The sequence below is a fragment of the Mercenaria mercenaria genome, chromosome 3, assembly GCF_021730395.1.
Source record: "Mercenaria mercenaria strain notata chromosome 3, MADL_Memer_1, whole genome shotgun sequence".
In the NCBI taxonomy this organism is placed as follows: domain Eukaryota; kingdom Metazoa; phylum Mollusca; class Bivalvia; order Venerida; family Veneridae; genus Mercenaria; species Mercenaria mercenaria.
Window position 1 is genome coordinate 48,567,821 of NC_069363.1, and position 15,367 is coordinate 48,583,187.

The 15,367-nt window shown below is 36.6% G+C and overlaps 2 protein-coding genes across 7 annotated transcripts in view; one reads left to right on the forward strand and one right to left on the reverse strand.

Moving 5' to 3' along the window:
• Positions 1-15,367, forward strand: part of LOC123524838 (uncharacterized) — a 474,072-nt gene that overhangs the window by 232,020 nt on the left and 226,685 nt on the right. The window lies entirely within an intron of this gene.
• LOC123524795 (helicase with zinc finger domain 2-like) overlaps positions 6,998-15,367 on the reverse strand; it is a 35,850-nt gene continuing 27,480 nt past the window's right edge. For 2 of the 5 annotated variants that reach the window (XM_045303268.2, XM_045303269.2), the window contains exons 16-18: positions 11,041-11,197; positions 7,892-8,059; positions 6,998-7,580 (exon numbers count right to left, since the gene is read on the reverse strand). In XM_045303268.2, the coding sequence (XP_045159203.2) occupies positions 7,408-7,580; positions 7,892-8,059; positions 11,041-11,197 (498 nt within the window). In that variant the 3' untranslated portion in view covers positions 6,998-7,407. The remainder of the gene's footprint in view (positions 7,581-7,891; positions 8,060-11,040; positions 11,198-15,367) is intronic. The other 3 variants (XM_053538409.1, XM_053538410.1, XM_045303270.2) reach the window with 2 other exon arrangements.

Genomic DNA, 15,367 nt, shown 5'->3' on the forward strand with positions numbered 1-15,367 from the left:
CCATTACAGTTTTTATGTGCTCTGGTAAAATCATGTTCTCTGTGGCACCAACATTGACTCTGTTTATTCTCCCAGTTTCTCCAGGGTGATCTACAGGTAATACAGGTGAACAAGTAGCAATATTCATTGATTTCAATATAGTGACTGGTTTTTCATTTAAATTTATCAGCCGCAGAGGTACATTTCCACTCCCTGTATCTACAAAGGCTTTGGCTACTATAACACCTTCCTGGAGTAGTCTCTCTTCATAATTGTCAGTTAACCCTGTTTGGAAATGTGGCAAAGCCATAACTGGATATTTTCATATCCATCTGCACCTCTGAAAACAGAAGTTGTTGTAAGGAGAGGTGGTCTCTTATCTGGTGGTATCAATTTCCAATTCTCAAGTCTTAACTCATTAAGGACGCAGATTGCATTTATGCGTCCATTTTAACTCTTATAGAGTACCGCATGTCGTATTTATCCGTCAAAAGATAACAGCAGTGTATGCCGAGGATCGCATAAATGCGCTATCTGCCTGATAGTACTGTATGCCGCGTGGCGTGATTTTACGTTTGTAAGAGTACTGATGATTGCACTGCTGTCAAAGTCAACCAATGAAAATATTTTACTCTAAAGATTTATAAAACCCGTAAGCGATGGAAACAATCAAAATATGTATTAATTAAGCATGTAATTTCGATATACTCATCACTAAATATCGGAATTAGAAAGATATTTCTAGGTATTGTCTGTTTTATGCTACAGAGTCTTTTTTTATTAAATAAAGTATAATTTTGTTCTTTTATGTCATTTGCTTTAAAATTTAGCAATAGCTGATATTTGAATAAATATAGTATTATCAAATAATGGCTGTTTTTCTATGTCCAATCTTTCTTGAATATTGCAGTTTTCCATATTCATGTTACTTCCGTTGGCCTGTAAAACAATTTTGCAAATTAAAATAATAGTAAATTTTAAATTATTGAATAAATCATAAATTATAGTATCAGTTGTGACAATTTCAGTTTTATTTATCTGTTATAAACAGATGTTTGTCCCTAATATGATCAAAGGATGCCTATATTTTATCGATTATTGATTATCAGTGAAAATCCACAGGCATACAAAGCAGATGATTTGATAAGTGGCTCAGGAATGTATCGGAAAATTGATACCAGTAATTAAGCGGCGATATGGCTGCAGGTATTATTGAGTTAATATGCTCACTGAACTCCCAGTGTCTAAAAGTGCATATAATGATAAATCTTTAATTTTCAAGGGCATGAAATATGTACCTAACTGTCTACTTTGAATTGAAGGGTTTAAGTTTATAGGATTTGCCTCCCTTAGTCCACTCATAGTATTTGTATGGTTTAAGGTCAACGGAATTGTCTCCCTTGGTTTATCAATTGATCCTTGTGTAAAATTTAATATAGCTGAAGGCCGGATCTCTCCCTCAGCTAATAACCGTTTCCCTGGTTCTGAAGCCTAGTATCTTGACTACTTTTGTTCTAGTATTGATTTCTGTACTCTTGGGTACCTCTATATTGTGGATTGTGGAATCTGTTATAAGGAAAATTCCTGGGATCCTTTAACTGAGGGCAATCGCTTCTGTAGTGACCTGGTAGTCCGCAACGATGACATACCCCGGATTTGGGTTTCCGTGGTTGTATTCTGCTAACTGGTTTATCTGACCTGTTATTTCTGGCTTCATTCTTACCCTGTTCATTTTCGATTTGAGGTATTCTCTGATACATTTGAGTTTCTGAACGTCTCTCCAACTCGTCTACTCTCCGCAATATGCCATCTAATGGTTCATTTTGGACCATTTGTAAATAAGAACTTCGTCTTGTGTAATTTAATTCAGATTCTACTGCTAATCTAAGGGCCTCGAACATTGTTTTGGGGCCTCCTACTATCAGGTCTCTGCGTAATTGGTCGTCATTTAGGGCCTCTGCAAAAGCTTCAAGGGCCATCTATTCCCTACATTTCATGTCTAGATCTGGGTATGCTAGTCTAGCTAGTTTCTTTATGTCATTGGCTAGGTCATCTAAAGACTCATTGCGTTTTCGAATGCGTGCCCTTAATTTAGCTACATGTAATTTTCTCTGATTTTGTGGCTGGAACCGTTCTACTAGATGTGCTACTATATGGTCATAGTCTCTCCTTCTGTGCAAGGGGATATCATTTAATATTTCAGTGGCATTGTCCCGTAGACTTACAGCTAACTGGAGGGCCTTCTTATCACTGGTCCAATTATTTAGGTCACTTGTCATTTCAAACTATGTCAAATAAGAACTAAGGTCAGAAGTACCGTCGTAAGTGGGTGGTTTAATGTTGCTTGATAGTCATACTTGTGATAATCGGGGTTTGTACTGGGTACTGTAAAGGTTCGGGTGGCATGTCTGAAGACAATGGCCTTCCAACATCCATATTCCTAGGTAAAAAAGCATTGAAGTCTGCATCAACACGAGTATCACGTGGACCAAGGAGCCGTTCTGTACTGGCCCCTACAGCAACTCGACTCCTCACACGCTGATGGCTCGTCAAAGGTTCATCCAGCGGGCCAGCCTCTGACTGCTCATCAGAGTGAAATTTTTCCCTTTGTTCCCATCTCCTACCAGTATATTTCCCAGGTACCTGACACTGGTCTATAATACCATCGGCCAAGGTCCTGTGTTCCTGGATTCTGTACCAGTACAAACCTGTTTTCCGCAAGTAACTGCCAACTTCCCCACATGAATCAGTAGTGGAGGACTAATGATATCAGACACAATGTCGTTTATCAAATAGTCACGGAGAACATACGCCCCGCCCGAGGATCGAACTCGCGACCCCGAGATCCGTAGACTAACGCTCATACATATTGTGCTAAGCGGGCGGGCAATTAGCATTAGTACAAAAATCCCTGTTTCCCCCCATCCCCCCAATACCATCAGTTCCACCTTGCAAGGCTTTGTTCCTGACCCCCGGGGCCCTGGCTTCTCCACTGGATATGATGCAGGACTTGCCAGGATGGATAAAACCCTGGTCTTCTGAAACTCTGTCCTCCCCTGTGCGCCTGCGCCAGGTCACCTCACCGGAAGGCGTGCCAAATACCACCGACTGTCTGCCGGCTGGTACCAAGTTGTCTTCATACATATCACCGCAGTCTATCGACCGTAACCTTGACCTTGACGTTGCCTCCGTCTCCCGGGCGTTCGATAGAGTACTGTCGGTGGTAGAAGTCTGGGTAGATAAGGTATATCTGGTTAGGTTTTGAACCTGGGTACTGGGTAGGTAATCATGGTCTATGACATGCTGTGCTTCAGTGGATGGTATATCAGCTGGGTCCATGGTAAGTTCCCTAGTGGTTTCCATCATGGACTGTAACTAAGTTTGTTTTATTTAACAACACACACACACACACACACAAATATGTTTCCTCTTATTTTTTACTAGAACAGTGAATATAGAATATTTACATTTAAATGTTTAAGTATTGCAGGTTTTAGCACTTTATTATATCACAAATATATATATGTACAAATGTATTTGTATTAATCAAGTTTAACAATGTTCTTTAAAGCTTGGTAGCAGTCCACAATTTAACTAGCTCTAATGACTGGTTTTCTTAACGGCCTGGAAAAAGCTGTTTCACACTTAGGTTAGGATGGTACAGTTACTAGTATTAATGAAAAAAATTTGTTACCTAAGCTAGGAATGGCTTTAGCGCTATACCCTGACCTGGTACCGGTCACAACACTAGCCTGGAGACGGCTACAATATTCAATAGAATGGATGTCTAGATATTTAATAAGCGGCAGGGCACGGCTCTATAAAATATACCAAGAACAAAGTACACCAAGCTCAACGCGCCAACAAAACAACACAAAAAAAATTCTTACCAAAGTCTGGTAGCGACTTTACCAAAGGCAAGGTCTGGTAATGACCTTTATAAAGTCTGGAGGTGACTTTCACAACAAAACAAGTCACTGGTGGTTATACTAGCTTTGTACTAAATTTTTAACAAAGTCTAAATTTCTCCTGTCTACTGACTTTCTTACTCACCCAGGCTTGGAAACAGCCTTAAGTTGCTATCTATTACTGTAACATTAAACCTGGACTGAAATCTAAATTTTTATTTTAGATTAAACATGTACAATATTTTATATAAAGAAAATAAGGCTGCAGTCTCCACAAATAAATCAGCACTGGCTTTTGTAAATAAAGTCCTAGACTTCTCAGTATACTAGGGTGGTTTAACAATCAATACACTCTTCACTGTATATTAAATATCTAGGTCAAGTTTACAAATGTTTACAAATGTCACACTCGCTTATGGATTGATACTGGTAGTTAATAAGGTCACTGGTAATGTTGATGTGTGGTTCTGTATCCTGCTAAGCTGCCACCAAATTCTGTAGGGCCCCCACGGTGCAGTACTTGGGTGGGGTAAAATGTAAATAAACAGACCAAGGGCAAAGGGCCTACAGTCGGGGGACTAAGTCCTCCAAATCTGGGTTTACTTGTTTTATTTATTTGGGATAATCAATAAGTTGAATAAACTAGGGTCTGATCGCGACCCTGTAGGCTGGTAGCGCCTAAGGCAAAGCTGGTAGCGCCCAAATATAAAGGCTGGTAGGGCCCGAGTTCAAAAATTATTTCAAAGTTAAATAAACTGTTAAATAAACTACTGACAATGTTCCTTTCGGCTTCAAACAACTTTTTATTTTCTGAGGAGCCTTAACAATAATTATTAATTAAGACTAAAATAAAAATCGGTTATGAACTATCGGCAAAAGTCGCGAAGCAGACGGACCGAAACTGAAACTCTAGAGTTTTTCTAAGAGAAAAACAGCCAAATACAGCTAATAAATATAACTGTATAATTTAATAGTAATAAATACCTTGATGTTTCAAAGTTTGAACAATTCTGGTACAAGTTTTGAAGTAAAAGAATTAAAAGATCTGAGAGCGACCGAAATTACAGCCTGTATGTACGAGAGACGGAGGCAAAGTGATGATTCTTGCGTTCCAATAATTAACTATTTTGGTATGCATGGTATACAAATGAGGATGTAGTACCAAATCTAAATAAGGCCAAGGTCGGAAATACCCGGAAAGATCCGTAACCGAGTTGAGGCTACGAACTTACTTCGGCCGACCATGACGTCATTCGGAATACGAACATTTCTACATAATTATGCAATTAGGGCGGAGCTTAACCTCTAAACAAAACAAAACAGTTAAAGTCGGACAAAATATAAAAATGAAACAACATCGAACACTGCGAATCATCACTACATGCCAAGTATTAAATATCAAATACTTGACAATAAAAAGCTAATTATTTCTGCAGAAAATGAAGCGATTTCGGTCCGTCTGACAGAGATTTAGTCACCCGGTGCATACGTACAAAAATCCAAGATGGTTGACAACTGTCAAAATTTTAACTGACATAAACTTTTATGAAGCTTTACAAAGTCAACAATGGACATTACATGAAAACATCGATTTAACTTAATACAGCAGGTAATTATTGATTGAACTGTTGAATAATTCAGGCTGACATTGCGTACTTTTATAAAGAATCCCTGCGCGTGGCGTCCGTCGTCCGTCCGTCCGTGCGTCCGTCCGTGCGTGCGTTAACTTTTGCTTGTGACCACTCTAGAGGTCACATTTTTCATGGGATCTTTATGAAAGTTGGTCAGAATGTTCATCTTGATGATATCTAGATCAAGTTTGAAACTGGGTCAATTGGGGTCAAAAACTAGGTCAGTAGGTCTAAAAATAGAAAAACCTTGTGACCGCTCTAGAGGCCACATTTTTCATGAGATCTTCATGAAAATTGGTCAAAATGTTTATCTTAATGATATCCAGGTCAAGTTTGAAACTGGGTCACGTGGGATCAAAAACTTGGTCAGTAGATCTAAAAATAGGAAAACCTTGTGACCTCTCTAGAGGCCATACTTCTCAATGGATCTTCATGAAAATTGGTCAGAATGTTTGCCTTAATGATATCTAGGTCAAGTTTGAAACTGGGTTATGTCCGGTTAAAAACTAGGTCAGTAGGTCTAAAAATAGAAAAACTTTGTGACCTCACTAGATGTCATATTTCTCAATGGATCTTCATGAAAATTGGTCAGAATGTTTATCTTGATGATATCTAAGTCAAGTTTGAAACTGGGTCACGTGGAGTCAAAAACTAGGTCAGTAGGTCTGAAAGTAGAAAAATATTGTGACCTCTCTAGAGGCCATATTTTTCATGGGATCTTTATAAAAATTAGTCGGAATGTTCACCTTGATGATATCTAGGTAAAATTTGAAACTGCATCACGTGCGGTCAATAACTAGGTCAGTAGATCTGAAAATAGAAAAACCTTGTGACCTCTCTAGAGGCCATATTTTTCAAGAGATGAAAATTGATCAGATTATTTATCTTGATGATATCTAGATCAGGTTCGAAACTGGGTTACGTGCGGTCAAAAACTAGGTCAGTAGATCTAAAAATAGAAAAACTTTTTGACCTCTCTAGAGGCCATATTTATCATGGGATCTTTATAAAAATTAGTCAGAGTGTTCATCTTGATGATATCTAGGTCAAATTCGAAACTGGGTCACGTGCGGTCAATAACTAGGTCAGTAGATTTAAAAATAGAAAAATCTTGTGACCTCTCTAGAGGCCATATATTTCAAGAGATCTTTATGAAAATTGATCAGAATGTTCATCTTGATGATATCTAGGTCAAGTTCGAAACTGGGTCACGTGCGATCAAAAACTAGGTCAGTAGGTCTAAAAATAGAAAACCTTGTGACCTCTCTAGAGGCCATATTTCTCAATGACTCTTCATGAAAATTGGTGAGAATGTTCACCTTGATGATATCAAGGTCAAGTTCAAAAGTGGGTCACGTGCCTTCAAAAACTAGGTCATTAGGTCAAATAATAGAAAAACCTTGTGACCTCTCTAGAGGTCATATTTTTCAATGGATCTTCATGAAAATTGGTCAGAATTTTTTATCTTGATGATATCTAGGTCACCTGTGCTCAAAAACTAGGTCACTTTGTCAAATGATAGAAATAACGACGTCATACTCAGTTCAACACTGGGTCATGTGGGGATAGGTGAGCGATTCAGGACCATCATGGTCCTCTTGTTTATTAACTTATTATCCGAAAAATAATTTTTAGACAAAATAAGAGAAAATCTAAAACCAATATAAGCTCTTGATCTCAAGGTTTTCGGCAAAGAATTTTTGAGAACAGTTATAAACGTCAATAAATATGAAGGATTATAAAGTTACAATATGTTTAAGTTTACATTTTCGTTAAATAGTAGAAGCCAATAACGAAGTCGAAAAACCCGATTGTATCTTAAATCTAGGATTTCGCACATCATGTTTAATTTACTCATTGTCAAATGAACCGTCATTCCAAGATGCTTTCTATTTTCCATACCTATGACGACTTCGTTCCCGCGCTTCTTCCATAATTTGTCGTCGACTTTTTCTAATATTTTTCGGCGGGAATTCCTCGGGAGTTTTCATACACCCTCGTTGTTTGTAGTGTTGTATTAATCTTTTCCAAACATAGTCACAGGCAAGCACATATTTGTTACCTGGAGAAAGAATACCCCACAGATCAGATTTTTTACTCTTACAAAAATAGTAATATCAAATATTACTCCTTTTTATATAATTGAGAACTGGGAAAATCTCGTAACGAATAATGAAATATTATACGTAATCCAGCAATGCTGTACGTTGATAAATAGTTGGTATTTTTAGGTTCTTGCCTTTCTTACCTATATCGTAAAAATGAAAAGTAGTCAAATGCGTTTCCGTTGATCTGTACGTGACATCACTTAAATTATACCAAAACGCAGTGTGACATTCACTAATTTAGAAAATTTACTAAAATCATAGTTACCTATGATCACGAGTCCTTTTCGAGCTCTGGTCAGGGCAACGTTCATCTGATTTCTGTCGGTGATAAAACCCAAATTATGTTTACACCAGCCAAGGGTAGGATTCTTTTCAATCTTGTCCTCCGTCAGAGACCGCACGGTGCTAAATATTACATAGTCCCATTCCCTTCCTGAAAATATAATAAATAATACTATTTCAAAAAAGTAAGAATGTAGCAATATATGTTATATAATATCACTGGCGAACATGTTAACGAGTGGTTGTAATAAAAAACAGCCGTTAATAAAGTTTGTATTTTCTGCAACTTACTTTACAATGAAAACTTAAAAGAAATTGATGTTATTATTATACCTATTATTTATGGCAAATACGGCTTGTACTTTTAAAACAAGTACAAAATGACGTAAGCAAAAATCTGTATTACAGAAGTGGAAAATTACAAATGTGTATGATCCTGTTTGTGTCCGGACTTTAATTAATATTCGTGATCCGGTTCCTATAGATATTTAAAACACATGATAATAATTTTGACATTCTTTTTTTGTCATTTAAAACATTTTATTACCGCTTTTCCCTCAGGAAACTTTACTTGTAAACGCAGCACTGGAATCAAGCGTCTAAAGACGGAAATGACGGAATGACGAATCAAAGACGTAAAAGACGAAAGGGTTTCAATTAAAAATAGCATATGCAGCGTTTCTTTGTTTTGTTTTGATAAAATACCTTTAAGCATATAGTGTTATAATAATAAAAGTATCATTACAAAGGTAGCTTGATCTGAGAAGTGTATTTGGTGTTCAGGTCTGCCTAAAAAGCAATTTATCACTATCAGATTTGTGCTACAGAAATGTTTGGATATTATGAGATGTTTTTATCTAAATTAGTATGATGCGATATAATGTACCTTCTGCCAATAGTTTAATCTGTCCGACAATTAATACTTGATAAATATTATATAATATAAAATATGAAACATAGTAAGCCCAAATACAAGATACTTAAAAAATTGAGGTTCAAATGACTAGGTCTCATTTATGTTTTGGAAACAAGCAAAATAATTGACATAAAAATATCTCGGCCACAAATATTCTTTAAAAATACGTAAAAGAGTATATAAAGGAGTGCAGAATAATGTATTGTGTTTTCAAATATCTTATTAGCGGAAATGATTCCATGTAAAACCAGAAACGTAACGTACGCGCTGGTAAGTTTGTTTTTTTTTTTTGCTACAGGGAAGCGCAAAATGAATATCTATAATTTCTAACCTTCTCCGGGCCATGAAAAATTTAAATTGTACAATGCATCAATTGCCCTCGTAATACTCTTAAAGTTTATCGTATCTAATTAGCTCCAATGTAAAATTCTGGTGAATACTTGACCGTTCCAAGTGCGTTACATCGCCGCCCGTGAAAGGCTATCATTTTTGGTGACTAAGTTCAAGATAACATTAAGCTTCCACTGGTTCCTCGGAGCGTCATAGTGATTTTGGACGACTCAAGAACTTTGATCATCTGACTGTTGCTGCATGTCATCTTATGATGTTCTCCCAGACCGATGAGGTATGCGCGGCGCCATCTATCCCGAAAATGACAAATGAGCTTCGTCTATACTTTTTCGCGCTTCTCGATTTCCGAGTAGTTGCAAAATTGATGCCAGTCTTAATGTTTTCTGAAATATTTTGGTATGGAAGGGAACTAACTTTTCGTCTGTATTCTAGGAGATGTGTTTAGGTCTGTACAATCCGTTGAGGCATGTGTGTGGTATGTCGTTCATAGTAGTTTCAATTTCTGTAACCAACTTTTAGGTAACAAATGAACGGCCTAGTAGTTTCTTTACGGCGGTTTATGATTCCAATTAACAGTTCCCAACAACCAACACATCATGAGGGCTCATTTCGGGTATCAATTACTGCATTGTTGAAGGAGTTTCTTTAGCAGCTCTGGATTGCATCAGGTCTCTACTAATATGGCGTTCAGCTGCGTTGAAAGTCTTGGTGTTGTATGAGATTGTGATAAATGGTAGAGACTTCCGGCTGGTGAAGCGTCTGAATGCTTCCATGAAGTATTCTTCTATAATAGGTTTGATTCTATTTCAAGGTGGACAACTCTAGTCGAAGGACAAGTAAAAAGACAAATATAAGCTTTCGCTTTACTTCCGCTGTGGTACCCTACATGCCTATGTGATATCAACCCCAGCCATGGTGAACGGCGGCGCATCTTCTACTATGCTATTTGGCAACGGCGGTGTGTCAAGTGCTGTGTTTCTGTTTCCCTTTGACATTGCAGCATATAACATACGGAGTAAGTACTGTACAGTCTGGCGTATCGTCGATATCTTGAACTTATCACTAATAACAGCATGAAGTTACCTCCAATGTGATTCTTGAATCATTAGTCGTGTGAAGGGATGATGTTTAGCCGGAAGTAAATAATTTTATGGAAATGTGGTGAACTCTGATGTACGTTGCATTATAATGCTCTTCGTGTCATCTATGAATCTATGAGGTAGTTGATTCCCTTTGGAGCCCATATTATCAATTTAAAACTATACTTTGTTAATAATTGTTTATTACAAATCAAAATTTGCAACTCTGTATAGTTATAAATGGTATTCACTCGGTTTCTAAAAACACAAATTATATGTGTAGTTGAGCGCCGATCTACATATCATGCGGTCGTGAGTTCGAGCCTTGGGCGAGGCGTATGTTCTCCGTGACGATTTGATAAAATACATTGTGTCTGAAATCATTCGTCCTCCACCTCTGATTCATGTGGCGAAGTTGGCAGTTATTTGCGTAGAACAGGTTTGTACTGGTACTGAATCCAGGAACACTGGTTAGGTTAACTGCCCGCCGTTACATAACTGAAATACTGTTGAAAAACGGCGTCAAACCCGAAACAAACAAACAACCAAAACAAAATATATGTGTAGTTTGTGACTTTGAAAATGGGGTGTGGAAGTAAAATGAATAAAATCATATAAATATTTTTGAAATTGTGAAATGTTATTAAAACACATATGTCTACATGTACGCTTAATTTCAAAAATGTACATCGAGTAATTGTTTAAGATACTGGCAAAATAGCAAAAGGTTGATTAGCATTTGTTTCACTGTAGAAAAATATATGCAATATACTTCAATGAACATACCATGGCTTGATACAACTGTACTGACTATTTCGTCGACCCCTTCGATGCCTTCATTTTCAAGTCTTTTCTTAATGTCAGAGCACTGCGCATTATACTGGGAAAGGATTTGAATTGACGCATTTGGTTCTTGACTTGTCAAATAGTTGTATGTCATGACCTGCAACGAAGAAAACTTTAAATATAGGAATTAAGGGTTTGAATCTGAATGTTCATTTTATGAAAACATATACATATTCACAGTAGATAGTAGGGTTCAAGTATGGTATTCTAATTCAGTTCATAGACTGCTGTGATCAAGAATTCATTATCTTATCAATAGTACACAGAAACAGAAATTACAAGTCATAGTAATCGATGGCACGTAAATAACACCTAAAGGTGACATGTTTGAAAAGAGGCTTTGCAAATAATTCTTTTTATTTTATTTGGACATTTATTCTCGTAATGTTGGCGACTGTCGTACACTTACGGGATGTTCTAATAAGACACTTTATCTTTACCATATACATGTATATATGTGATTTATGATTCGTATTTCTTTGCAATTTAACTCACCAACAATAAAATTTCAAACCAACAATTGAAAAACGTTACAAATAAAACGGAATTAATATTGTGTGTGGTCTCCCATGGCCCTAACGACATTTACACACATCTGTCTCATAAACAAGATAAAGTTTCGAATGTAACACAGGCCAATATTCCTACACTCAGCCATTAACGCCTTATCGTAAATGCATAACGTGACTGGCTGTAGTAGACGATCTATGTACTTAGTCACGAAGACGTTTGAAAACTGCTCTCCGACTAATTGGCATGACGTGATGTTCAAGTAGATTGTCTTGCACTCGATATGGCGGCCTTGAAGCAGCTCTGGAGATGGTTTAATAAAACTCTGGTTTGTCACTTTATTCGAGGTTGCCTGAGCTTGGAAGCAACTCGGCCAGTGCGCATTAACATTTGCAAAAGGTCGGTGATAGTTAAAGACATGGTTACTACCGTAGGTTCGAGCAAGCTATTGTTACGATCGCTTACGCATAGCATGTACGTTTAAGGTATTGGACACGTAATAGAGTACCTCCTTTTTGAAGAGTATTCAATTCCTATCATAAATCTACTTTGACTGCAATTTTCAGGGGGGGGGGGGGGGGGGGGGGGCGTAGGTTCAAGCCAAAAAATTTTTTCCATATTTTCCTTTTTTTTCTAGTAAATTTTTACTTCTTTCAAGACTTATTATGGATGTATTGTAGAAAAGTGGAAAATTTTCATTTTATAAGCGATTTCTTGCCGTTCAAAGTGAATTTACCTTTGAATTAGGAGGGGTAGAGTTAGACATCTTAAAAAAACTGAGTTACATGCGGTAAAAGTTCTCTATTATACCTTCATTCTTTAGATTACATATTGTGGAAGAAATGCAGGTAGGTTTTACTTCTGAATGAAGTGAGCAAAATTCAAAACAGACCCACAGGATTCGACCTTAATTTTTTAATGTTGGAGTTAGAATTCTGTCTCATTAAATCTGTTTACTTGAGGCACCCTAGAAAAAGTGATATTTACAGTTTTATTTTTTGTGTTTTATAATTGTTTAACAATAGTTTGATGTTTCTTTTATCAAAATGAATACTATAATGAATTCTCTGCAAACGTTTAAGATAGTGGCCATCACATTGAAATTTGTCTCTACTTGAGCTTGAGGAAATACCATAATAATACAAAATTTACAAGAAACGGCACTATAAAAGTTGTTTAAAATTTGCTACACAGTGCGAAACATGGTCAACTTTAAAAAAATACCAAGCAAATGCCATTTTTAAACATTACTATTAGGGGTCCAATACCTTAAAGCCAATACTCTTACAACTGCATCAGGGAGTCGACTCTTTTGCTCAGTGGTTAGAGCATTGGATCAGCGCCTGAGCGACTAGGGTTTGAATCCCGCCGTGGGCAGTCGGGATTTTCCGTCAAATGCTATGTTTTTAATTTCTGTTACGCACAAAAGTCGTAAGATTGGAGCTCGTCCGGGATACGGACTTTATCTCGTGCAAAAAATGGCACTTTCTATGCCAAAATGGCTTACAAGTCATCATCAATAATGCCTTCCTTGAAGCGAGGAAGTGTTACGATCGCTTATGCATAGCCTGAAAGTTTAAAGCGAATCTCTGACAACTGAGCCGGGGAGTCGACTCTGGCTCAGTGATTAGAGCATTTGACTAGCACCCAAGCGGCCCGGGTTCGAATCCCGCCACAGGCAGTTGGGCTTTTTTGTCATAAAATGCTTAGCCGATGCTCTCTGATTTGTTACGGCTAAAAATTGTTAGACTATAAGTTGACGAAATAGTTTTCTCAACTAAAATATCAAGCAAGTATTCCTGAATTAAATCAATTGATTTTACTTGCAATATTTAAATAATTATGAATAATTTTATATAAATAAATTGTATATCCGTCTGCGTGAATAGGATATCTGTAACATGCCAACATGATGAGTGTGTTCATCATTTCTCATACACGTTATAATAGAAATAGTATAAAATATCTGTTTCTTCGATATATTTATGAAAGAGATCTTTTTCGCTCAGCTAAAACTCGTCACAAAGTTACAAAACCTTGCCTCTAGCATGTGCACCAGTGAGCGGTTGCCACGGCTGGCTGAATTTGTTATTTTCACTAAAACCTAATTACAACAAAAGCTGTCGGAGGACAACAACGCTCGATAATTCAACAGCCTTGTCAAATGAATGAAAAAAAATTGAAAAAGGATCATAATTTTGTAAAAATGCAAAACAGTGTGATGGAACGTGTAAGATGCATGTGAGCTCATGACTGTGAACAAGTGTATTAAGTTTCAATCCAGTCCCATTATAGGCTGGTCTTTTCACTTTTGGGGTGGTCAAACTAATTCAAACATAAACGTTTTGGTGTAGAATAAGTAGTATGTAAGGAAATGAAACACAGGAAAAAAGTCCTCAAAAATATCATGGCACATTTTTGAGATATTGGATCTGGAATTCTGAAGTAACTCTAATACATATTGTGGCCGTTACTGTGGACATTATGCTGCATTGCTCTACTACTGGTATACTATAGCATGAATTGTTGCTTTGAATATCAGAAAAAAAAGATATTTCTAAGATTTCTAGCATGTACTGGTTGGCTACGTTTAGTGTTTTAGCATCTTTGTAAAAAAGAGGCGTGATGTTAACATTCAGAACATAGGTGGCAAGATTCAGAACATAAAATTTCTAACCAAATTAATACATACGTATTTCTAAAATAAACTTGTTGGCATTAAAGTTAAGAGGGGTTGAACACCAAACAAGTCAGAAACGTGACCAAAAAAAAAAGACATTGATAGGGGATTCGTAAAATAAAAATGTATTCATAATGCTACTGCAAATGGGTGGGTTACTTGCTATCATCAATATTTGCTCGAAATTCACAAACAGTTTTGGCAACTATTTATAAAATGCTTTTTGAACTGCCTTATTATGTAATTCATGCATGTTAATAAAGAAATGATACTGATATTTTGTTTAACTGATTTTTTTAGATACATTTGCGATACTAAAGTTGTTTGATTAAAATCTAGGAAGCTGCCCTTAAATATCACCTAATTTTCGGAGTTCGGCTTGGATTTCTTTTGAGGACTTTTTTCTGTATTTTAAAAGTAACTTAAGATAATAAATCATCAATAAAACTTTATGTTGGAATTAGGTTCTAACATTATTTCTAGTAATATAACTGGCCTATTAATGGGTACTGAGATACCAGCTTACATATACAAACAATCAAACATTGCAACGTAAAACAGTGGCATAATTTTGTAAAAATGCAAAGTAAAATTATGGAACCTGTGCCTTACATGTCAAATCATCAAAGTGAATAAGTGTGTGAAGTTTCAATCCATTGCCATTATTGAGTACTGTAATACCAGCCCACATACAAACACTTAACAAAAAATTGCTACGAAAGGGGAATAATTTTGCAAAAATTAAAAGTAAAATTATGAAAGATGTGCCGTGCCAGTCAAATAACCATAGTGTACAAGTGTGAAGTTTCAAACTATTCCCTTTAGTGGGTACTGAGACAAAAACTTAACAAAATAAAAGTCGAAAAGTGGCATAATCTTGTGAATGTGCAAAACAGAGTTAAGAAATTTGTCCAATGCATGTCAGATCATCGCAGTGAATAAGTGTGTGAAGTTTCAATTCCAGCTTACAAACAGAAACTTAACCAAAACTTTCTAATTCGAAAAAGGGACATAATCTTTTAAAAATGCAAAGCAGAGTTATGGAACCTGTGCAGTACATGTAACATCATCACCGTG